Source organism: Palaemon carinicauda, chromosome 11 (assembly GCF_036898095.1).
Source record: "Palaemon carinicauda isolate YSFRI2023 chromosome 11, ASM3689809v2, whole genome shotgun sequence".
NCBI lineage: Eukaryota > Metazoa > Arthropoda > Malacostraca > Decapoda > Palaemonidae > Palaemon > Palaemon carinicauda.
The window spans coordinates 143,704,349-143,730,467 of record NC_090735.1 but is presented as its reverse complement, the minus strand read 5'-3'; the positions used below and the strand labels follow the sequence as shown (position 1 = coordinate 143,730,467).

General features: G+C 42.7%; 1 protein-coding gene across 1 annotated transcript in view; it reads right to left on the bottom strand.

The window, feature by feature from the left end:
• Positions 1-17,508, bottom strand: part of LOC137649516 (uncharacterized) — a 108,102-nt gene extending 90,594 nt beyond the window's left edge. Inside the window, exon 1 of the mRNA XM_068382500.1 lies at positions 16,236-17,508. Within this exon, the coding sequence (XP_068238601.1) occupies positions 16,236-16,919 (684 nt within the window). The 5' untranslated portion in view covers positions 16,920-17,508. The remainder of the gene's footprint in view (positions 1-16,235) is intronic.
• Positions 17,509-26,119: the final 8,611 nt, after the last annotated feature.

Genomic DNA, 26,119 nt, shown 5'->3' with positions numbered 1-26,119 from the left:
AATAGATTTTTCCCATGTCAAAATCCCTTCTCTGAACAGTAAACTGGCTCAAGTGCTATAGTTCCTGATGAGCTTCCTATATCTACCTAGAATGTTTCCTCTGTGAACATGCCCAAAGAGGCAAGCATATTCCCGCATCCTGTACCAGAAAAGTCAAATAAAGGTAAGGTATACAAAGGAAGGAAATTGTTCATACCTTTAGTTCCATTTCATGAATCAAACAAGTCTAATGCAACTCCCAGTGGTTCTCATCATAATAGTAATACCAAGTTGCAGGAGGTAGGTAGAGGAACTGGTACAGTAATGCTCTAGATACTGGTCTAGTGCAAGATGTACAGTATATAAATTACAATTACTGGAACTTAAAGGTATTGTGAGAAGAATCATCTCGCAAAGACTTTTTTGGGCTCGAGCCATGTCATCCTGGTGGAAGTTCCTCAGAGGCAGCTTCCTACTCAGAGATATTTCTACGAGTGATACCAGAGAATTTTACCCATAGAGGTATCACAGGGTTCTATCCCCTGGAGTGAATACCTTGAGATATCATATATGAAACAGGGATGTGTTTACATCAAGCCAAGGCTATCCTTCCCTGAATAGAGTTAACCTTGTCTCGAAGGATATGGGATAGGATTGGATACGTGGGCAAGAGAGCCGTTACAACTCCAATCCCAGTGTGCTGAAAACAAGTTCGCTGGTTTGCCATTCCTTCTAGCAGCGCCATCTTGATAATTTGCTTTGGGAGTTTTCTGCTTGTTTTCGAGTTTTTGGGGTCTTTTTTAAACCATGGATGCTTCTGCTTCTTCATCATCGATTAAGTTATTATTACTATTATTATTATTTCTATTACTTGCTAAGCTATGACCCTAGTTGGAAACGCAGGATGCTATAAGCCCAAGGGCTCCAAGAGGGAAAATAGCCAAGTGAGGAAAGGAAATAAGGAAAAACCACAAGAAGTTTAAGAACAATAATAACATTAAAATAAATCTTTCATACATAAACCATTTCTTTATGTGGTTGAGAATTTCGCGTCTCCCACCTGGTGTTTTCGCGCTATGTGTCCGTTTATGGTTTGCGGCTGTCACATGGCCGAAGCATGGCTCATGTCTCCAAATTGCTCAGAATTTTATATCAATTCTTATCTAGTCTTGTAAAAGTGTGTTAAATATATTCTTTTACAATGTACTATTGATACGTCATAATGGGGAGCAGCAGCCTTGAAGGTATCCTCTGGGAGCAGTGGATGGTGTTTTACAGTCATCTTTGGGAGATACTATTTCACTTATCTACATAGCCTTAGTGTCTGGCTAGGCAGCACTGGCTGTAGGGACTTGTTCCCTGTGTCTACACACTGTTGATCCCTTAGAACAAAAACATCCTTGTTCTAATATTGACAGGTAGACCTACCTTTAATGTTGCCTTACACATTTGCTGGGCTTCCTTTCTTAGTTTTTGGTATGCAGGCAGCCGGTTGTGAGGATTCGTTCTCTGTGCCTAGTTACTGTAGATCCCTTGGAACGACATTTGATTGTTCTAATACTAGAGTTAGGCCTCCCTGTCCTGGCGCTTAACCATTTTCTAAGTCTCCCTTACTTTCCCAACCCTGGCTAGCCTTGACCTGCTTGCTGTGGAACCTAGTTCCCTTCCAGTCCTGGTTTTCCCTGGCATCAGAGGAGTCCTCAGTTGCTATATAGATGGACAAGATAGGTCGTGGGTCATCTAGTCTGGTCCTGGTAAGAGAGTGATTGATCCATACCCTGAATTATATTCTCTATGCTGCCTTAGAGACCACCCTTGGATGGTCTAGATGTCCCTTTCCCCTTACTAGTTAGGCCACAAATTTTTCACTGTTCGTGGAACTACAATTGCTTTATCTAGTCTGCATTCTCTAGCATATAAGCATTCCTCAACTGCTATATAAGCTAGACTAGCTGACTGGATTCTTTGTGGCCTAACCCTGTCTAGGCAAGGAAACTAGAACCCCTTGGGAGTTCTCCTTTGTCGCCTTAGCAGTTGCCTGGTCCTTGACTGCAGCTCATCCTGGGCTATGTATCTCTTGCTATGGGGTCTTGACTCCTTTGGCTGGTCGGAAGTTCCGTGGCATAAGTACTTAGCATTTAGCTATATCTCCAGTCATGCCGGCTTGAGATCCTCTAGCCTTGGATGTGAGTAGATTAGAGGTACCCCTCTCATTGAATGAGAGCCTGCCGCCTTAGCTGCAGCCTTAGGCTAGTCATGTGCGTCTATTCCCTTCCTCCATATCCGAGGAACATTCTCCTCTAAAGTTGGTCAATTGGATACCTCCTAGTTGTCCAGATTTTCCTTGAATTTACGAATTCATGGTATCCTAGCCGTGTTATACAACTCATTATTTCAAAGGGCTAAGCCCCTTTCTTATTTTTCAATGTTAACCCTTTTACCCCCGGGGTATTTGGAAATTTCCAACCCTTAACCCCCAGGGGGTTATTTTTTTCCCAGCACATTTTGCAGTATATTTTTTTTAAATTGCTCTAACAGCCTTAATTTTGGTCATAGAGAGGTCAGGTTGGTCTCATTCTCTTGGAAAATGCCTGAATTTTCTTAAAAATAAAATATAAAAAAATATGAAAAACAAATTTTTATAGCATTTTTTTGCAAGGACGTACCGGTACGTCCATGGGGGTAAAGGGATGGCTTTTGTGAAACGTACCAGTACGTCCTTTGGGGGTAAAAGGGTTAACAGTTTTTTTTGGCAGATTCACTTATCTGGTGACTTCTATTACCCTGTACCTTTCCTTTTATCCAGGGTCTGTTTCCATATAGGATCGTCCACTTTTTTCCCTAGTTTACAATGCCACTGCTACGCTGTCTACATTCCTATGGGTAATGAATGGTCAGTTCATAGAGCCATGGTTGCAAGTAATTGCTGCCGCCTCAGGTGCAGTCGCTGCCGGCTTAGGCAGGATGGTATATGAATTTACCACCTTGGATTGTCTGATAGACTGACTTTGGGGGAAATGGTGTTTGTTGATGTGAAGTTTTCTCCTTATTCTACCACACTGTTAAGTTCTTATGAAATTCTGAGATGTTTGGCATGAGCCTCCGCTGTAGTGTAGCTGTAGCCATAGCTAGTGTAGGTAGAAATTTCTAATTTAGTTAAAAATTTTGAAAATTTTCTTTATAAAATTTTCCTGTATAACATAGGATAAGCGAAATTTTCCGATACACATTTTTTACTCACTGAAAATTTTCTATCTTTACAGGTTTCTGAAGACATGGAGTGTGCTACGGTAACCTGCACCAGGGGGGTCGAGTTGGCTTGTGACCACAAGACTTGCTGGAAACATGCTGATCGTCATGTTTCCAAAGGTTACTTTGCTATCTGGGAACTTGCTAACTTCAGCGTGTGCAAGGACTTGATTTACACGGGTTTCCACGCTACAAACATCTTCCAGGACAAGAAAGCTTAGGGTCAGAATACGATTAGACATTGGTTGAGAGGCTCCCAGAAGAGCTCTCAACAAGGTGCCCCTTACTTTCTTTCATTGGAACTTAAGGAACTCCTCTTCCCCAAATCCGATGTGACTGCTGTTTTCGGTCACCAGATACAGACTGTCCAACTCCTGCCGGTACAGCTTGGAGTTTATGGCATCCATGAGGGTGCGTTCATTGAAAATATCTATGCTGAACATAAAAGAGCTCAAGCGTCCTTAGAGGCAGAGATAGAGGCTTTTCAGCAGGCACTCAAGTCCAAGGCTCCACCAGTGTCGAGTCTTCTAGATTGCTTGGCAAAGAATCCTTGGTTTTATGCAGAGCATATGGCTCTGAGTAAGGGGTACCTCCACACTGGAGAAGGCATGGGACCTAAGCCTGTCTCCAGCTTAGATTTCTACCCCTCGATTGATAGTTATCCAAAATACCGGCAACCTCCGTGTCATTTGTGAGGCAAAGAGGTCTATCGAGTGTTGACCCCACAACATCCAAAGGTTGGTGCACACCTCGTGATGTAGGGTCCATTCTGCAGTAAGAACTTGTCTTCTTCTGCTGAGCAGATCGGTCCTGACGGTTTTCTCCCCTTCTAAAAGTGAGTAATCAGTGCTTGTTGAATGGCCACTAGTTCTTTGATATCTATGAGTCATTTTCTCTGAGACTCTATCCACAGATCCCTGTCGAGAATCGTATGAGTCAAACAGGGACGACATCGACATTTCTAGTTTAGACAGACCAGACACTTGAAGCACGCCGTGTGCTGATTGCTGCGAGGAATCGTCAACCGTAGCCGGGTGACCACCAGGGGACGGAGTGCCTTGAGCGCGATCTGAACCGATTATCATCCTCAGAAAAATTAAATTCTGTGAGGGTGATAGTTAAGATTTGGCCAGGTTACCATCAGGCCTAACTGTTGCGTTAAGTGCATTATCCTTTGAAGAGCTTCTAGACTCTTTACTTGTGATTCTCCTCTGAGTGGTCAGTCGTCCAGTTACAAAGAAAAACCTTACTCCTTTTATGTGAGGCCAGGGAGTCACGTTGGACATCACCCGGGTAAAAACGTACTTGTACAATGGACTGACGTCCAGAACAGGTTTTCATCCCCGGCCCCGAGCTTCCCAGAACTAGGAAAAGTATGTTGTAAAAACACCTCGGAGGGAGAGTCCTCTACAATTCTATGACTGATTTCGACCGCATAAGACTCGATTGTTCTTAAAGAACTGCTGTTTAGTTAACTGAGTGTACTGTTGTCAATTCTAAGGGTATTGACTACATGGGAGGCATAAACCGACTCACTTTATGATTCGGTTTGTCGTCTTGAGAATCTGCGAGTTTGACCTCCAGTCGCAATCCTCTGAGTTGCCCTTGAAGGGGCTCTCCCACGATAAAGCTGATGAGTGGGAAGAGCCTTCTTTTGTATTCTTGCTAAAAAGCTAGTTGAAAGGATCTATTCAGCAGTCCTAGAGAAAAAATCTTGAGCAGCCCGTTAATCTCTGAATAAGGGACAAAATTTGAAGATAAAAAGGAACAACACATAGTCCTCTTTTTAAGAACTCCTGCCATGAAAAAGCGGGGGAAAGTTAGATCGGGCCATCGCTATCGGGCTTATCCAGACAGGTAATCAGATGCATCTGAGCCTCGTTCTTAGGGTCTGTGGCTTCTGCGAGAGTTCCGAGAGTCCAGTCCGTAAGGCTGAAGACTTCTATTGACTAAAGTTTCCTTCAGCCGATGGTCCATTTCAGAATTGGACCACATAAACTTCGACTAGCTCATGGTTGAAGTGAGGAGTCAGCAGGTCTGGAGAAGTCTCCTTGGGAGGGGGCAGGAACTCCCAAACCAAGAACTTCCCCCAGATGAATACCACAAACTAGATCTGGAAGCCAGTCGAGTTTGAGGAAAAGAAAAAGGACGTCTTCCCTAGATTCTTTCTCTTGGACGTCCCTTGGCATTGAGAGATGAGAAAACTCTCTTAACATATCTAGCCAGGACCATATTCTTAAAGGAGGAGGATTTTTTTTTTTCTTTTTTCTTTAAACTCAGCTGTCTGTAATGAATCCAGAGATTCGTCTTCTAATTCGGCTAATAGAACATCGATTCCATGAATCGAATGAGTAGGCGAAAAAACCGTGTCATCCTGTCGGTTACTGTCTTCCAAAAAATTCATCTTGTCCGGAAGAAATCTCGTGAAGGATATCGTCCAGTTGCGAAGAAGCATCACGTTTATGTACTGTAAGCCTCGAGGGAGAGACAGGTTCCAATGCTTCCAACATAAGATCATCATACTGTAAGGAAGCAATAACATCTGTAAACCATGCGAGGGAAAATCTTGATCGTGTGCGTCCAGCATACGTTTAGCATGTTGTATGTAAACAGCGTGACGCGAGGGAGCGTTAGTTGTGCGTTCAGAAAATCGCGAAGGAGAGATAAAAAACTTGTCTATCCTGTTGCGAGGACAAGTCCCGACTATATGAGTCCAGATTGAGACTGTTATATGTTTCCGTGAGAGGTATCAGACAAATGCATGAGTCCTAGTATCGCGTTCAGTCAATCGAAAGGAAGAGACAACTGTTTGTCTATAGTGACGTGGGACAAAAACTGACTGCATGCGTCAAGCATATGTCCAGACTGCCGCATGCATCTACTTTGCCGTGAGTTTCCAGACTGCTGCATGCGTCCCGAATGTCGTGAGTCTGCCACGAGCCGTGAGGGAGCATCAATATCACGTCCGGTCAGTGGCGCAAAAGAGGCAACTGTTTGTCTACCATGGCGTGGGGACAAAAAACCTGACTGTCTTCGTCCAGCATATGTCCAGGCTGACGCATGCGTCTTGGTTGCCGTGAGATTTCAGACTGATCAGTTTGCCGTGAGCTGTCCGCGTGTAGCATGCGTCCACATGAGCAGTAGTCGCGTGTCCCGCAGAACGCGAAGGTGAGACAACTGCTTGACTATCTTGGTGAATGGATAAATTTTTACTGTCAGAGTCCTGCATACGACCAGACTGGCGTCTGCGTCTGCCGTGAGGGAGAGACCAGACTGCCGCATGCGTCCGCCCTAACGCTTGCCGCAACACGACCTGATCGCTGCGAGGGAGCGTGGCTGAGTATCGGAGAACTACGCTGTCCGATACTATCGGAAGACCGTTTTCTTGGTCTATTGCTGTCCTTCGATTCTTTTAGGTGTAATTTTTCTGCCCGAGAATCGTGAGCGTCAGAGATGAAATAGACCTCTTTAATTCAGACAAATCAGATACATAATGAGCGCCGTGTGCGCTAACTGAACGATGTAGCGATCGCTGAGAGGTATCGTCAACTGTCGATACTTCTAGAGCGCCTTGTGAGCGATCTGAATCGTGTATCGATTGTTGTGAGAGATCCCCCTCCCACCCCCGAGAGACCAGACTGGCGTCTGCGTTTGTCAACAGTATTAGCGTCTGACCAGGTGGTTACCAGGGGAAAGACCCTGTGACATTTCCCAATCTGGGGGAAGGGAAGGAGCGTGTACTGACGTAAACTGAGCACCTTCTTCATCCGACGGACTATGCGTCTTACCTAATTGTTTCGGTGCTGACACGTAGTTTTCGTCTGAAAGGAACACCTCCGGTGAACACCAGTCACTGCAGGAGGGTTTATTAGGAGACATACGTCTCTTGCGTGGTTTAAAATGTAGTGGTTGGCTCCAACCACGTTGCGGTTTTGCGTCCGACGAAGACGCATAATTTTAACCTCGTTTTACTGTTGAGAAGGAGCGATCTGTACATAGTTAACATGATCGCTCAAGGGGACATCCGTTCTCTAATCAAGGTCTGCCATATCCTTAGGCCTTTCGACATTCCTTCTCCCAGGGGTTGGGGAGCATGAAAGAGGTCCCCGGCTGGGATTATGACGGACACGAACGTACGCACCTTCCACTGAACTGATATTGAACACTAGCACTTTTAATTATTACACATTAGATCTTAATAGACCTTTCCGTTGCGAGAGATTATACTCTTTCGTCAAGGGCTAGAAAGAAAATACGATAGAATATATGATTAATATTAGTACTGTATTCTCAAAATTGAAATATAAAATAACGATACAAGAAATTGTGAAAACTAAAAACGATTGTCAAGAGTATTACGTATCATAGATTGACAGCATTGCGTCATTAGATGTGCCATTGAACACTAGCACTTTAAACTATTTCACATTAAATCATAATAGACCTGCCCATAGCGAGAGATTATCCTCTTTAGCCAAGGGCCAGAATGAAAATACAATAGGATATATGAATAATATTAGTATTCTCAAAAGCGAAATAATAAATAACGATACAAGTATTGTGAAACAAAAACAATCGTTTAATATCTGGCATCTCCCTTAGAAATACTACAAGCGTAAAATGACTATACGCTCGAGAAAAACTCTAAATCGAAAATTGACTAAGGGAAATATACTAATAGGATAAATATATACTTGAAAATATATTTCCTTACATTATAAACATACTTATGCTTAGTGAGCAAATATTTTAAAAATTTCTTGCAAGAAAAGAAAATAATTCACAATGCAAGTCATACTATTATACTCTTTTGTCATGCAGATTACGTCACAGGATTGTGACGTCATCACGATGGCGGAATGAATTCCTTCAAGGTACTGTAATCACATACCGGTCTGCTAAGAGTTACGTTACGAAATAATGACATCACAATGTTTAATGTAGAAAATGTCTTCCTTCCATTATAACTTTAAGAGTTGTTCATTAAGAAAGTAGGGGGAAAAAATCTTTGATCCCTCAATGTACGAACAAGGAACGAATACAAATACAAACTACCAGGGAAGTTACATATTTAAAAATTAATCTTTTTGCTTGCTATGGCTTCTGGTGCTAGAGTCAGCGAGATCGTGGCACTTTCAAGGGATGATGGCCACATCGAATTCTTGGAATTGGGAGAAGGAAATCTTTACCCAGATCCTGCAATCCTGGCTAAAAATGAACATTCCACAAAATGTTGGGGGCCTTGGAATCATTCAACTAAAGGAAGACCCTTCTCTGTGGCCCATAGAATGCCTTAGGGCCTACCTGTTAAAAGAGTAGGGCCTTTAGAGGTGGACAACTTTTTAAAGGGGAAACAACAGGATCTAATCTCTCTTTGAAAGAGCTAAGGTCCAAACTCACCCATTTTATTAGAAGGGGTGACCCTAAGAGTATGCCATTGGGTCATGACCCTAGGAAAGTTGCCTCCCCCTTAAACTTCTTCCAGTATATGTCCTTCAAAGGCTTACAGGTTTACACAGGATGGAAATCTTCAAGAGTGTTTTCCAAACATTACTTGCATCTATTGGAAGAGATTAAACATTTTGTGGTGGACGCTGGTAGTGTGATCAAACCAGCTTCTTAGTGTTGTGCATGGACTCTTATGGACTGTATAATTGGGACTTTTCTAAGGTGGTTAAAGGTGACCAGGAAGGTCGACTGTAGCATCCCTCTCTCGGGCTTACTGGGAGACGAGAGGTCAGGATCGCGCAGGTGAGAAAGGGGGGATCAGGAGGGGGGCCTATGGAGAAGGAATATCTCTGGTCGGCAGCTGACATAATAGAGTAATCTCCTATTTATTGGGATGTGGGAAGTATTCATGCCGGAACAAATATTTATATAGGAATGAGTCAAAGGTGATATTTTCCTCTTATTATATGAAATGTTATTATTGTTACTCTATTACATAATTCTGGGGTTGAAAACTTCTGTTTTCTACACACATTAAATGTACATATTGTTGCACCAATTATCGTTACATTTATGAATTTCTGAAAATAATGAAAGATTATAGTTCTTTTTGTATTTCCTATGTATGGACCTACTGTATCCAAATAAATAGGCAGTGTACCTACATTCTTAACCCTTCTTTTATACTTACTTTGGTATGATAGATCACTGAACAAAGATTTAATCACAGTAAGTGGGACTGTGAATACAATTATTTTGTTCTTACGCAAAAAAAACTCGCTTATGCTGTTCATAGCCTGGGGCTATCACCCCAACTGCTATGTGGAGGTGTAAACACACCTATTTATGACACTATTTATAAAGGAACCTTTGTCCTTATATATCTAGTGAGAGGTCTAAGATCTCAAATGGGTTTAAAACTCCAACTGACCACAACTGAGAATATTAATTCTCTGGTACAATTCCATCAAGAAAACATGGCTTGAGACCAAAAACAAAAGATTTTGACATAGGAAAAATCTATTTTTGGGTGAGAAAGCCATGTCGTCCTGATGGACCCACCCTTTAATTTTCATCCCCTCCCAATTGTCAGAGTGAGGCCTCGCATTATGCGAGGGCTGCTACTGGAATAGCAAACCAACGAACACATTTTCAGCACACGGGGATCAGAGTTGTAATAGCTCTCTTGTCCATGTATTCAATACTATCTCATATACTTCGAGACAAGGTTAACTCTATTCAGGGAAGGATAGCCGTGGCTTGCTTTAAACACGTCCCTTTTTCATACACGATATCTCTCGGGATATTCGCTCCACGGGATAGAACCCAGTGATACCTCTATAGGTAAAAATCTCTGGTATATCACTTGCAGAAATATCCCAGGTAAAAAGCTGCCTTTGAGGAACTTCCATCAGGACGACATGGCTATCTCACACAAAAATAGATTTTGCATATGTCAAAATCCCTTTGTTCCTTCTGGTCTAAGAACTGGATCTCGAGAACGATATGCATCCACGAGTGAAACTCGTGAACCAGGGCCAGACAATGATACCAGTTGGAAACAAGATAAGACTCGAGTGTTTTTACTTGAAGAAAATGCTATGCTATACCTACAAAGTACTGTATACAGTATTCAATTATACTGTAATTGGTTTCCAGTGAGTGGGGCTGAGACAGGGATGTGTGATGTCACCATAGATGTTTAACTTGTATGTTGATTGAGTGGTGAGAGAGGTGAATGCTCGAGTGCTTGGACGAGGATTGAAACTGGTAGACGAGAATGATCATGAATGGGAGGTAAATCAGTTGTTGCTTGCGGATAATACTGTACTGGTTGCAGGCGCGGAAGAGAAGTTTGGCCGATTAGAGACAGAATTTGGAAGGGTATGTGAGAGAAGGTAGTTGAGGGTTAATGTGGGTAAGAGTAAGGTTATGAGATGTACGAGAAGGGAAGGTGGTGCAAGGTTGAATCGAGTTACTTGAGGAGGTAGATCAGTTTAAGTATTTGGGGTCTGTTGTTGCAGCAAATGGTGGAGTGGAAGCAGATGTACGTCAAGAGTAACGGAAGGATGCAAAGTGTTGGGGGCAGTGAAGGGAGTGGTAAAAAATAGAGGGTTGGGCATGAATGTAAAGAGAGTTCTGTATGAGAAAGTGATTGTACCAACTGTGATGTATGGATCGGAGTTGTGGGGAATGAAAGTGACGGAGACAAAAATTGAATGTGTTTGAGATGAAGTGTCTAAGGAGTATGGCTGCTGTATCTCAAGTAGATAAGGTTAGGAATGAAGTAGTGAGGGTGAGAACGGGTGTAAGAAATGAGTTAGCAGCTAGAGTGGATATGAATGTGTTGAGGTGGTCTGGCCATGTTAAGAGAATGGAAAATGGCTGTCTGCTAAAGAATGTGATGAATGCAAGAGTTGATGGGAGAAGTACAAGAGGAAGGCCAAGGTTTGGGTGGATGGATGGAGTGAAGAAAGTTTTGGGTGTGTGAGAGAAGCAAGAGAGCGTGCTAGAAATAGGAATGAATGGTGAGTGATTGTCATGAGGCCCTTATTTTCAAACTCAAAACAGTTGGGAGAGGGTGAGTCTTTCATAGCATTATTATTGAATATTTAAGAAAATAGTATAGGAATGTGATATCCTGTGTTCCTCAAGGTAGAGTTCTTAGCCCATTACAATCCATACTACAGTATATACACGACATGTGGTTTGGCATTAAAAAAAACTTGTCGCATATGCAGATGACACAACACTGCATCAATTCCATCTCCTGAATGTAGATTTGGGTTTGGTGAATTCCTTAATAAAGATCTAGCTAAAAATTAATGCATAATGCAAATAATACTAACAAAACTCAAAGTATGATTGTAAGTAGGTCAAGGATATTGGCTCCTCAACATCCGGATCTCAGCATTTATAATGTTTTTAACTCTGTATCTTAAAATTTTAGGTGTGGTTCTCAACAGCAAATTTACATTTGTGAATCACATTAGGTCTGTATCTTTTTCAATTGGAAAAAAAAAAAATTGACTTATTGAGAGTTTTAAAGATTTTCAACGATCATTATATTCTGAAGAACTGTTTGAATTCTTTCATTTTACCTTGTTTCAAGTATTGTTCTCCTGTCTAGTCCTCTACTGCTCATTCTCATCTTAATTTGTTGGACAGGAACTTAGGGTCTATTAAATTTCTTATACCTGATCTATATATTAATCTATATTAATCTCTGGCACCGTTGTTTAATCAGCTCGTTATGTATGTTGCATAAGATTTTTCATAATTCTCATCATCTCCTCTATATTTAGATCTTCCCGGACAGTTCTATCCTCTTTGTAATACTAGGCATGCAGTTAATTCTGATAGTCAGGCCTTCTCCATCAGGAGGCTCAAAACTACACAGTATTCTAAGTTTTATTCCAGCTGTAACTAAATTTTGGAATGATCTTCCTAATTGGGTAGTTAAATCGGTAGTACTTCAAAAGTTCAAACTTGCAGCAAATGTTTTTGTGTTGAACTGGCTGACATAAGTCTCTTTATAGTTTACAGTATATATGAAATATGTTTGCATGTTACAGTTTTTAAAATATTTCATTTTACTTATTCATTATTTCTCGTATCCTTTATCTATTTCCTTTCCCCACTAGGCTATTTTTCCTTGTTTTAGCCATTGCTGCTTATAGCATCTTGCTTTTCCAACTAGGGTTGTAGCTTAACTAGTAACAACAACAACAATAATAATAATAATAATAACAATAATAATAATAATAATAATATGGACAGTTAGATGTCGTTCCATCTTATTGTTTGTAGGACCGAGCTGGGGGTCTCCATCTTGAACTTCATTTGCAGAACTACGTCATTCAGATGGGACAGGTCGATGACTGGTCTCCAACCTATTAACATCTGAACCAGAACAGGTTGTTGGAGAGTAAAGGAGACAAGTCATTAATATCCTTGACCACTTTCTTGTCTAACATCTATTTGACCTCCTCCCAAAGGAGTAGGTCTTTGACGAATACTCTCAAATGTAATCAGCAGCTAATTGGTACTTGAGTAAGAGGAGGGATACAGTTGGTGAACGGAAGGCGGTATCTGACGCGAAGAATCTCCACTGTCCATAGTTCTAATCCGTGGAATTGCTAACTCATCCACCCCCAAAGGTGGTGACATGGGGGATTGCCACCCTTAATGAGATCCTTTCCGTCCTCACCCTCCTTTACCTCGATGCCTTTGGCAAAAGGGCTGGTTCTGGTCATATGATTTCCCTTAGCCAACTTTGCCACTACTGCACCCACTTCATCCAAGGGAAAGAAATACACACACTGTGTCAGTGAGGCATTTCGTAAGGGCATTTCGTAAGGACATAGAACTTTTGGAGTCCATATGTCAGACGAACTTGTTGACCACTGTGTCACTACCTCAAGGGGAAGGATGAGCTTCCTCTGCTTCAAAAAGACTGGAGGAATTAACTTCAAGGACCAAACTGCTTGCAAAGAGTCTTGGTTACAGAAACTTTTTTTAAGATAGCCTAACACATCCATGGCAACTCAAGGTGGTCGTTTGAGGTTTAATCTTTCCTGAATAAGGAGTCAATGGAGGTCTGCCTTCCAGAGAAGGGGCTATCAGAGTGTCAAAGTTGATGACTTTCCTTCTGAGTCCTAAAACCCTCAGGACAGAAGACTCCTCTTCAGACTTGGGAGTGGTAAACTCCAAGAATCTCACTTCACCAGGACCAGGTGACATGGAAAGCCTCAACAGGCTCAGAAAACAAGCCTTGCCTTCTTTGGAGGAGATGTCTGATCGTGACTCTACAAAATCTCTTGTAGATGGCACCCGCTTCTTTTCCTTTTTTAAAGCAATGAAGCAAAGTCTTTTCTTCTCCCTGACTTTCTGGGTATGCTTATGCTTGGGGTGATGGCTCTTGGATCGATTTTGACCCTTTCCGTTGAACAATCTCTATAGGAGAGAGCCTATATTTACCTGTAAACTTCAGAAGCCTCCTCAGCCTAGGAAATATAGGATGTGAATTCCCTTTCTTCATGTTTAGAAGAGCAAGTAGCAACTCTTGATGGACGTTTAAGATTCTTAGGGCGTGACACTTTTTTAACCCTTGATAGAAATGACGAGCAAATCTAAGGAGTGCTTGGGTTGGCATGGAAAAGGGAGAAAGGGCACTGACCACTCACTCAATGGAGCCATTTTGTTTGGGGCTTTTCTCTCACAAGGAATTTCAGGCTTGTTCTCCAAATTCCTCCTCCTCGTATTATCATTATTATTACTAGCTAATATACAACCATAAAGTAGTTGGAAAAGCAGGATACTATAAGTCTGAAGGCACGAACAGGGAAAAATAACCCAGGGAGGAAAAGAAATACGGAATTAACTACAAGAAAAGTAATGAACAATTAAAATAAAATATCTTAAGAACAGTAACATATCTCCTACCACTCTATTCCTTCAGGAGGTGTCTGCTCTTGTGGGAGACATCATTCACAATAGAAGAGCACATGGCTGGCACTGCTATTTTTTGTGCTCCTGTGCACTTCTCACTCAAAAGTGGAGCCTCACATGCCTGAGGTTTCCGTTCCCTGTGATGCTACACTGCCACTGAAAGATTTGTTTGGTAATGGCTCTCCTTAACCTTGCATGGCTCTGGGAGATTCATAATAAGATCTCTCAGAAATAAAGCACGAAGAGAGATGGGACATTCTTTGCTGAGTTATAAGCCAAACCAGTACGCTCAACTGGGGTCTAGCCCGAAAAACTGCTACAGCACTCTCAGAGGAGTAGGCAGAGAACTCGGAGACAAAGTCTTTGTCATAGGAGTCAATGTTCTTGGTCCTCATGGCGCACCACCAGGATGCTTCTCATCCAAAACTCGGAGAGCTTAAGCCAGAGTAAGCTCAACGGCCAGGATATCCAAAACCGGGGTTCATCAGTAAGAGGAGGCCTCCCTGTTTCTCTAAGGGAAGCAGGAGAATCTACCACCTTAGGCGCTTACCCTTCAATTGAAAGGTAGCCGGTCTTCTTCAGTTTGTCTTCCGAAAAGTTAACCAAAAGGCCAGAGTGACAAGTTTTAGAAGTAGGAATTTTACAGACTTTCCCGACCTCAAGGTCGAACCCAAGGGACAATGATCATGTTTGGATCTCTTCTTCCTGTTAGTCCAAAAACTCGCAATCTCGCCGACTGAAAGGCAACCACTCACCGCACACATCACGAGACGAGTCTGAGGTGCAGCAGTGCTTTCTACACATCGAACACAAAGGATGCAGATCAACCTCAAAAATACTCAAAGGTGCCATAAGGTCAACCAGACAGACCTAATACTCAAAGGTGCCATAAGGTCAACCAGACAGACCTGGACAAATCTGCATTCTACTAAGTTCCTTCATACTCGTACTGAAATGAGAAAGAGAAAATTAGAAAAACTTCAGGTTGGTTTGAGAGCATCAAGAATAAATCTGTACAGCTCGACAGCCAGAATCAGAATGAAGGCTCTGACTGCTGTCAGAACCAGGCCACCTGTGGTTACTGGGTGGTGGCTGCCAAAATCTTGATAATTTTTTCATTGGCTATTTCCAGCTTTCACCAGAATCTTGCCCCCAACTAAAGGATGAAGATTTGTATTTGCAAAGAAACAAACAACAATTGTTTTCACTTTTTTCTTGTCATAAACTCAACCTTGAGGTATTAAAGAATATGAATACTGGAGAAGATTCAATAGAAATAATATGAAGTGTATACTACTGTATAAGGCATAAGAGAACAAAGCAAAATAAAAAAATAGAATTATGACAATACTGATAAGATAAGTTTCCAGTATTTATCAATACAAGTACTTGACAAATCTACAATATAACAAACATGCGTAAAGCAAAGTTGAAAAAATACTAAAAAATTAAGAGGACCTGGGGGGACCTTGGTTAATGTAGTGGCTTGAGGCCTTTATGAGCTCAGCTTCTCCACATAGTCATGTTCAGTAACTCAAAACAAGTGTCAACTTCTACACCAACTGACAATTGATGGTGAAACAGAGAACTCTTCACCATTAGGCCCACAAGATATTTTACTTTTTGGGGGATATTCCCCAAATAGAAAGGGTCAAATATTTTGTAAAGACACTTTGTTCTATTCATAAAAAATGAGATCTGGTTTTGACTCAAAGGAATGATATACCTGGTTTGCACCGAGGATTCAGCGAATACATTGGTACAAATTAATGTTGAAATAAAGAAAAAATTGAGAAAGAAATGAATATTCCTACTTGCACCAAACTATTTACAGTACAGTACTTTGAAATAATATCAACATTATGAAATCTTTTCATAACCTTTATTGTTTTCATATATCAGTTTAATAAGCAAACTACCCATATTTAAAGCATTAGATTGATAAGGAATGATTTATCACATATTTATCACACATAATAGTATTAAATGCTTGCTAAATTGATTCCAGGTTTGGTGCATAAGAACAAGCAGTTTTCATGACAGCACATAATAAAAATAAAATTTACTTGATAAATCTACATTACTACCAAAAATAAAAATAAAATCACCTTTAAGGGCTTCTTTTTTGAAGTGAAACCATCTATTTGCTCTTCTTTTCTTTCTAAAATCTGCTGCTCAAATTTCTTAAGCCACATCTGATCATCTTGTTTTATAATGTTGACAGGCTCCTCGCAGGTGCTGACAGTCTTGGTACTCTGCTGAGAATGACTGGAATTCTTCCAACCTTCCTCACCTGGAACACTATGTGGCGACTGATTATATGAGGACTCCGAGGATGCTGGGAAACTATACCTCTCATGCGTAAACAAAGTTTGACAGGATCCATAATCTTGACTGGTTCCTAAAGCATTTGTAACCTGTTGAATTCCTTGGCTCATTCCCTGTGTCCCTCTGTCATAAGAACAGAAGGACGGAGGTGGTCGAGTGAAGTCAGGCGTAGGATATCTATGACCATGAAATGAACTGGAAGGAGTGAATGACAACTGGCCTGATGCAGACTCACCAGTTCCCTTAGCCTGGAATGTACTGGGCAGTAAAGCTTGAGGAGGAGGAGGAGGGGGAGGAAGAGTAAGTGAAGAACCATGGCACTGAGAAGAGTTGTATGGAATGTTTCCTTGATGCAAACCACTAGGTGGTAGTGGTGGTGCTGGTAATGGCGTAGCCATTTGAGAAAGAAATTCCGTTCTGGGCCTAAAGCCTTGCGACTTGAGATGTTGCTGACCATCATCCATGCTGAAAAATTATAAGGTCCTGGGCACTTTACCCCTTAATGATGTGAAAAAAATCTTTAGCTTTATAGCAAGTGTTTCCAAAATTGTGTAAACCAGTTAAGCTAATCACAGTGTCACAATAAACCACTACTAACACCAAATAAAAGCATTTTCAAACAACAACACAGTAGTGGTATTTGGTTAGCATTAGGCTAATTAACTTGTGTGACCATATCATCTCAAATTCATATTACTAGTTAATTAAGTTATCAAATGTAAATACAATGTCCATATTGTAAGGCATCAAAAAATCACAACAGCAACTAGCTGTTTCAAAGCACTATGCCAAAATTATTCAATTAAAATCAAATTTCCTTTCACACAAGAACACTAGCACAAATTCACATCACATTTTAGAATATTAGAGCATACAAACACTATCTGTGAATGATTGCATATTCACAAAACCACAAAATTATAAATGTCCACTATATTGGTTTCCTTGTGACAAGCGAATGGGAAAGGTAGTTTCTAGGCTGTGATATGAGGAGTACTTTCTTCAATTACAGTTTTGGCTGCTTGGTAAATTTCATCTTCTTCTAGTTCAGTCTGCAAAATAAAACCAAACAGATTCATAATTTTGTATGGAAGGTAACTTTGACAGGGTCAAAACAAGTTGTCATTATTCAAAATCTGCAGTGCATGTATCTAAAACATAATACAGTATATAAACAATCAAACTGAAAAAAAACAATGGCTGGATTTGTCAAGAAGTTCATGCATACAGGATTTTTTACATGTTGGAATAGCATACAGACCACAATATTTTTAGCCATACTAAACTTGAAATTCTGCATTTATTGTAAAACAAACCCAAACTGACAAAAAAATGTCAATGAATGTTTTTCTTCGACAATTGTACTTGCAGCCTTGAACCAATTAAATTACCATCTAGTGTGCATAATTAACAACTCTCACCAAGGAGATGTATTAAAAAATTATGTAGAATATTCAAGGTACTAAATGCCTTAAGAATAAGGTAAAATCTTATATACTATATCTAATCACTTTAGCAGGCCTGACACAGGAATCAACCTAAACTTGGAGAGTAAGTGGAAGTTGCATTTCTTTTTAAATGGAAGATTGAAACCAAGATGACCAAAATTCAGTGTGTGCATTACAATGTTTATGGACACAGAACAGAAAAATGAAAAAAAATATGGCCACAAAGAAATAGATGTGATCCTAGTATTGTGTATTGAATTTAGAAGATTATGTCACAAAAGATAATCAGGATAGAATTACTCAGTGAATTGAAACATTTCATTAAATACCTGGAATGTATAAGAAGAGCAAATAGGGAAGAAGGTGAGAGGGGGGATCTTAGAAGAGGTAAAGCATTTCTGTTACCTTGGGGAACAATGGAACATCAGGCAGGTATTGGTAAAGAGGAAAGCAATAGCAGGACTTGTAATACTGTAATTGCAAGCACAGTATCCCCTTAATTTATATTGTGCAATTTCTGTGAATACTGCAGACATGGGCAGTGGCAAAGTAAATGATGATTTGTAAAAGGGGAACTAGAAGGTTGTGAATAATATTACCGAGATGTCCAGTGGATGGAAAATTGATTGACAGTCCAAACACTGAGTGGGTTAGACATGATGAGAAGAGATAAGGAATATTAACCAGAAGATTAATATGAAAACAGCAGGACAAGGAGCTGTATTCAGGCACACAAAAACAAAGTAGCATAGATGAAGACTTAGACTAGATGAAAATTTAGATAAAAAGTGCTCATAACAAATTAGTACATGGGATTAATTTCAAATTTTACCACACAGGGATAATCTGAGACAGGATTATTAACTCTGGCAATGAGGCCATTGGAACTTACTATGACTCATGGTATCCAATTTTGAAGTGACAGCTAACAAACTTTCATTAGACTACTGTAGTTCCAAGAAAAACAAAATTATCCGAGGAAATACTGACAAATACTGAAAATCTCCCATCAACTAGAACAGGGAACAGGCATCCTACATGGATTCTATTTACATTCACCCATATAATGCTTCCATCTATCAGTTTGTGAATATTTTTATTATTATTATTACAGGCTAAGCAATAACCCTAGTTGGAAAAGCAGGATGGTATAAGCCCAGGGGCTCCAACATGGAAAAATAGCCCAGTGAGGAAAGGAAAAAAGGAAATAAACAACAGGAGACCTAATAAACATTAAAAACAAAATATCTTAAGAACAGCAACATCATTAAATTATCTCTTTCATATATGAATTTTAAAATCTTAAAAATACAAGAGGAAAAAAAATAAGATGGAACAGTGTGCCCACGTGTACCCTCAAGCAAGAGAACTTTACCCCAAGACAGTGGAAGTGGAAGAGCAGGGTACAGAGGCTATGGCACTCCCCAAGACTAGAAAACAATTATTTGATTTTGGAGAGTCCTTCTCTTACAAGAGCAGCTATAAATCGTATAGAGGTTCTTGTGTGTCACGTCTTGCAGGTAGTGGGCGGTGGACGTAGTGTGGCGTTTTGACACGCCCACTTGCAATACCTGCGTCACAGAGTGGTTCTTTTGAAGGCCAGAGACATAACTACGCCCGACATCGTGGGCTCTGGGACGACGTGCTGGAGGAGGATCAGGTTTCAGGGCAAGGTCAATGACCCTGCAAATCCAAGCGGAGATTGTGTTCTTCGTGTTCCTCCCCTTGTTACTACCCGTTTTGATTAACAGTGAGGGCACTCTGAGCGGAGCTGCTGCTGTTTTCTTGAGATAGTGCCTCAAAAATCTTACTGGGCATAGTAACATAACAAATTTGGAAATAATTTGTATTTTCCCTAACATACAAACCTGAAGCTATTTATAATAGGGTATTACTTTCGGCGCAGCTGAAAGACGAGCCATGATAACTTTAGTGAGAGATAACTACCCCATCCGCTAGTTAGCGGGTGGGGGGTGAGGTAGACTGGCTACCCCGCACACTCACACCTCTCGGCTGAGTAACCACTTTGCTTTATGGCAGGACTTCTCGGGGGACAGGGTGGCGGGCCAATTAGTATAAATAGCTCCAGGTTTGTATGTTAGGAAAAATTCAAATTATTTCCAAATTTGTTATTTGTTCCGACACATATACAAACCTTCGCTATTTATAATAGGGTGACTTACTCTTAGGAGGGAGGAAGTCCACACCAACTGGCCTTGGTCATGACCCGGGGTCCTCTCTATTTCGATCTGTGATCGAAAGGAGGGACCCTACCCTCACTAAAATCAAGTGCCGATATGAGGAAATGCACTGATAGCGGACTGCAGAAGTTTGTGTGTGAGTGGAACTAACAGTGTGGCTTGTCTTTAACATAGGAACTCGAGTACAGAACCTAATGTTCTTCAAGACTTACCCAATACCCTCCCTCTAAAAGGAATTGGGGATGTAACAAAGTATTCTTCTATACTTAGGAGGCACAAGGGAAATGGGTCTTACCTGCAGTGAAGTGAGGTCAGCTATGCTGAGGCTTGCGGAGCTGTTTTCCCAAGAGGGGAAAGGTGAAAGGAAGAAAGGAGCCAGACATTCTTACTCATTCACCCAAGACTAATCCGGGTAGCCTCAGCCCTCTGCTACTTGTCCATCAAGGAGCCCGAGGCGTTTAGACCATTTGTTGTGCGACCACCACAGGACCAATGGAAAAGGTCTCCATGTTCTTGTGGGTTACGTCTTTGCAGGTAGTGGGCCGTGAAGGTCGATTGACGCTTCCACATGCCCAGTTAAAGTATCTGCACCACAGAGTAGTTTCTTGAACGCCAGGACGTAGCAACGCCAGTGACGTTACGAGCTCTGGGTCTTAGGATGGAGGAGAGTCTAGATTAAGAGTAACCTCAATTACCTTCCGATCCCAGAGGGGAAGGAAATCCTTGAGATCCTCCTCTTGACCTTCCCCGTGCTGGTCAACAGTGCCGACAAATGGGGGCGAGCTGGTATCGTTCTTTTAAGGTAACCCCACAGACTCCTCAATGGGTAAAACCCCAGTTGATGTGTTTCCGGTTACCGAACGAAGATTCTTATGGTACAGCACACTCGGATAATGAGTCTTGGAAATCCCCTCAGGACGCCGCTGAGGATTACTTCTCCCCGTCTCCTAGGGTAGGAGACATCAGACGTTGGATTGTACAACACACTAACTCTCTTGGTTAAAAGCCCAAGTGAGTAGAAAGAGCATCTTCCGTGTAAGGAAGCGATCTGCTGCTGGGCCTACGGTTCATAAAGAGGGGCCTTCAGAGACTGAAGGACCCGAACCGCGTTCCCAGGAGAAGGTTGAGATCCGACGGGGGACAAGTTATCTCACACTTGCATAAGTAAAGGTATCGATAGGAGAGAATCCCTTTCCACGACATCAGTCACAAAGGACCGAACACTTCGCCTGGAAGACTGACGCTGAAAAGTGTCTGAGGTGCCTGGACATCTTTTCCGTAACCTATTGGGAAAGGCCTCTCTGAGAGGGATGGTTTAGGATCGTCCCAAGCGAGAAGACGAAGCAAAGCTACGGCTTAGGAAAGTGTTCGCATGTGGCTGCTTGGAAGATCGTGTCGTGGAGGAAGGTCCCTCAGATCTCCGTCAGGAGCTGTAGAACGTCCGGGAACCATTCTGTGGGTTGCCATAGCAAAGCTATTGGAGCTCCGTCAGGGGCTGCAGAAGGCCTGGGAACCATTCTGCGGGATGCCATAGTGAAGCTATTGGAGTCATTGATAAGATCCTGCTTATCCTGACTTGGCTGAGGACTTTTTCACCAGTCCGAATGGAGGGAAAAACAAGGCACACCTCTAGGCCGCCCCACCGATTTTCGAATACATCTTGTTTGAGGTCCTGGGGAACGGTCGAGTGGGAGCCTGAAGATCAGGGCCACTGCGAGCATAACCACAGTCGGGGACCCCACAAAGTTAAGACTTTGTTGGATACAAGATGATTCCAAGACACTAGGAGCCCACTATCTTGGTGTTTTTGCAAGCACATTCCTATACCAGGAATGACGCAAGCAAATGGGGGCAACTAGTTGTCCTCTGTCCATCTAAGACTTCGTACTGCTAGATGGTTCTTTACGAGAGGTGAATGCTAGAACCTTTCTGAATCGGACCAACCGACGAGGATGGAATGGTATGGCATATGCCCCCCCCCCCCCCCCCTCTCTCTTTAGATGCATTATAGAGAGCATCAGGTTCAGAGGGAAGACGAGAAGACAGGCTCCTTTCCGGAAGCTCTCGTCTGTCACCCATCATCCGCGGATTGTCCAGCGGAGAGGGGGGGGAGTGCATAGCAATAAACACACCTCGAGATGACGTCGAGACGTGTAACCAAATGCACGTTCTTGCAAAGAAGGGGAACAGCCTGTTCTCCCTCCAACTGCCACTAATCCCGTGTGGTTGGCCGAATAAGACCGATACCAAACGGTAAACCAGTTAATCAGTACAGCTTATGATATAATAGCGAATCTCCATAGAGATCGCTTTCCGGACAAGAGACTGTACGGTAATCACCGAACGCATCCAACCAAACCCAAGAGGGGATTGAGACATATCTTCAATCTATTGTTGGGTGGGTAAAGAGCATAAGTGTACTACTGAGTAGTAACACCGAACTGTGCGCATGACAAGTATACATGCGTATTTGGACTTAAAAGTCGTGTCTGGAACTCAGTTGGAGAACGTTGGCAACATTCGTAACGGAGGTTTCTCCTTCTTAGGACAGAAATGTTTGTACTTTGTCTCCGATCGGTAAACTAGCATTTACATTAAACGTTCCCTATTAGGGAACGGAAATGCTTCTCAGAAGTTTCCAGCCAAAGCCTTTGTAGGAGACTAAGACTTCCGATCAGGAGAAAGGACAAAATGCCTATAAGGAGACAGAATGTAAATGCTGTATGTCTGGCTACAGAAAAGTAGCCAAGTAATGTACTGAATAACCAGGTTTCAGTAAGGGATATAAATATACAAGTTAATAGAACGGAGTTCTAATTGGAAGATGTATATGGCCCTTATTGGCAAAGATCGCTTGCACGCATATATGTACTTGTCCATTTGCGCTAGGGTATGCGTATTTTCTGCCTCCAGGAAACGTCTGCAACGAATCCGGTTGTGGGAATAATGTATGTGCGACGAATCGCAACATTATTGCCGAAAGAAATTTGATCGTTGACTAACTGTAATATTTTCTTGAATGAGAGCGAACATGTTCTCAAACAAAAATATACAGTTATAGAGGCGATCATATCCCCTTTGGTTTACCCCTCCTCTTTATATGAGGGGCTAGCCAGTGTTCATTACACAGAAACGGATGTCTGTTTACCCGTGGGCGGGGTTTGAAACGTTCGTAACGTAATGAAAATATGCCCATGCTGTTGCTATCGTTCTTTTAACGTCAGCTAACAATGTTCCTTCGGGACTAATTGTTCAAAACAATAACCCCGTAAGGAAAGAATAGAAAGTCTCGGAAGACTATCGTGTAAAAAGGCAAGTCGTTATACCCAGGGTACAATGACGGGGGAGGCTGCCTCCATTAAACGGTAGAACCGAGTTTAAGACCATAACCTCGCGGTTTTGTCTTGGCTAGAGTGCATGCTCCGGGAAGGCTTACGGCCTTCATGAAGTTTAACACCCATTGAAGTTTTGTAAAAACTTCTCAGAAACGAGTCTCCCGAAAAAGGGTGAAGTCTCGTATGTGGGGGTTTGCTTCAAGAAGGCCAGACATAATTGCCATCGACCGCTTACCTAAAGAGGTTGCCATCGAACGCTTTCTCGATAGTGAGAAAACTACCGTCTAATTCAGGCAAGGCCTGCCAGGTGAAATGAACTGCAATGTAAAGCATTTTCATTCCCCGCTCATTTCCATCTGCTATCCCAACCACTCGAAGTGGGAAGGTGGAGGAAAGATGACGGTGATTCGTTCGAAAACGAAAGGATCGGTGCTGGCGAAACCAGGCTAGCTGATATAGTAATCAGTTGGGAGTGTAGAGTGACATATCAAGTCACACCTTTGGAAGACCCCTCCCGTCGAGGGGGGGGGTCAACCATAGTTTTCAGAAAACTCTGAATCGTGGAAACACGAGAGATTCAGATGAGAACCTAGGGGTTCAGAATCTATTTGTGAATTCCTTTCTCACGATTTTAAGGGATGTTGTGCTGAGAACCCGCAGGAACACTGTCGCTGATTCCTGATGGAATTCCAGGAATCGTGTTACGTGACCAGGACCCAAAGGAACTGTGTCATAGTTACCTGTAGGGATTCGTAAACCCTTAGGCAGCAGGCATCCTTCTGTCATCAGAGTAAAACTCTTGATGACGATGGGCGCGCGCGAACAATTCACGGGACGAGAGTTCGAAAACTCTGTCATGAGAGTAAACCTCTTGTGCACTTGTGAATACTTCGCGCAACGACAGTCCGAAAACTCTGTCATATAAGTATGGCTATGGTCACGAGGACCCAAAGGTTCAGCGTGAACTGCCGTTGTGAGACCCGAAGGGTCATAAGAGTTCTTCGTGCACTTCAACCGATTGCGTGCGCGTCAAGTTGGTCGTGCGTGCGAGCCAATATGGTCGTGCGCGCGTGCTAATACGGTCGTAGCGCTCCAATCCATATGTGTGCGTGTGCCAATATGGTCGTGCACTCCTATCCGATCGTGTGCGCAAAAATGGTCGTGCATGCGCGCCAATTTGGTCGTGCGCACTTTGCGCCAAACTGTTGGTAGGCGGAAGGGAGCTCATGCGCGCACCTTTTTTCGCGCTCGTGGAGCGCATGAGGTTGTTCGCGCATCTGGCGTACATAAGGTTGCTTGCGCGCTGTGTGTCACAGGAAGTTAGGCGCATGGCGAGCAACAGGATGTTCGCGCATATGGCGCGCCAAAGGATGAGCCAGCGGGCCATGATCGCCATTTTGCTTGCACGCCCCAAGACGGTCGTGCGTGCCAAGTCGGTCGTGCACGCCAATTTTGGCCGTGCGTGCGAGAGCTCTCAGGTTGGTGAGAGAACTCACTGCTACGCTCACCCGCAGGTTCACGATAGCTTAAGTGTTGTGTGAGCGCGAACGATCAACACAACGAGAGTTTGGAAACTCTGTCATAAAAAGAATGACTCAGGTCACGAGAACCTGAAAGATCAGCGTTAACTGTGATGCACGAACCCGAAGGGTGAGCGCAACGAAAAACCACAGTTTCCCTGTCACTAAACACTGAAGTGTCGGAGTGACTAAAGTTGCGAGAGCCCAAGGGTTCTGCGTAACTAATGTTACAAGACCCTGAAGGGTCAGCGTAACGAGAAACCGAAGTTTCCTTGTCACAAAACACCAAAGTGTCAGTGACTAAAGTTACGAGAGCCCTAGAGTTCAACGTAACTGATGTTACGAGACCCCGAAGGGTTAGCGTAACGAGAAACCGCAGTTTCCCTGTCACACCACACCGGAGTATTAGAGTGTCTAAAATTACGAGAGCCCAAGGGCTCAGCGCAGCGAAAAACCGAAGTTTCCCTGTCACAAAACACCGAAGTGTCAGAGTGACTAAGGTTACGAGAGCCCGACGGTTCTGCATAACTAATGTTACGAGACCCAAAACGATCAGCGTAACGAGGAATCGAGGTTCCTCTGTCACGAGACCCCGAAAGGTCGGCGTGATTGATGGCACACGTTACCATCGTTACAAGAGCACGAAAGTTCAGCGTAACTGAAACCCGAAGGTTTTCGAGCGGAGTCCCAAAGGACTCCTACTGTCATGTGAACCACCAGGATCAACATGACGAGAGCCCGAAGGCTCAAACGATCACGCCAGCCCAAAGGGTGATCGAACGAGACCCCCAAAGGATCAAAGAGAACCAGCAGGTTCAAGATAACACCTCCGCATAAGAGGTTTGTTCTCCCGAAAGAGAAAGTCGCTTAAGAGAAGGCTCTCGCTCCGCCCCTGAACGAGAACCATAAGCGTAGGGATAACCTGCTTCGGAGAAAGCTCTGCCACCACCCCTGGTGGATCAGCAAGCTCCAACAAGTTATTTCTGAAGGAGATCACCTAAGACAAGCTTTCTCCCAGCTCTAGGGAAATAAAACGTAGGCGTAAAATATCTCTCTCGCGAACGAGGGAGAAGTCCTCCCGAAGAAGGATATCGCCAAAGACAAGCTTTCTCCCAGCTCTATGGGAAAAAAGCGAAGGCTTAATAATCTCTCTCGAAGTC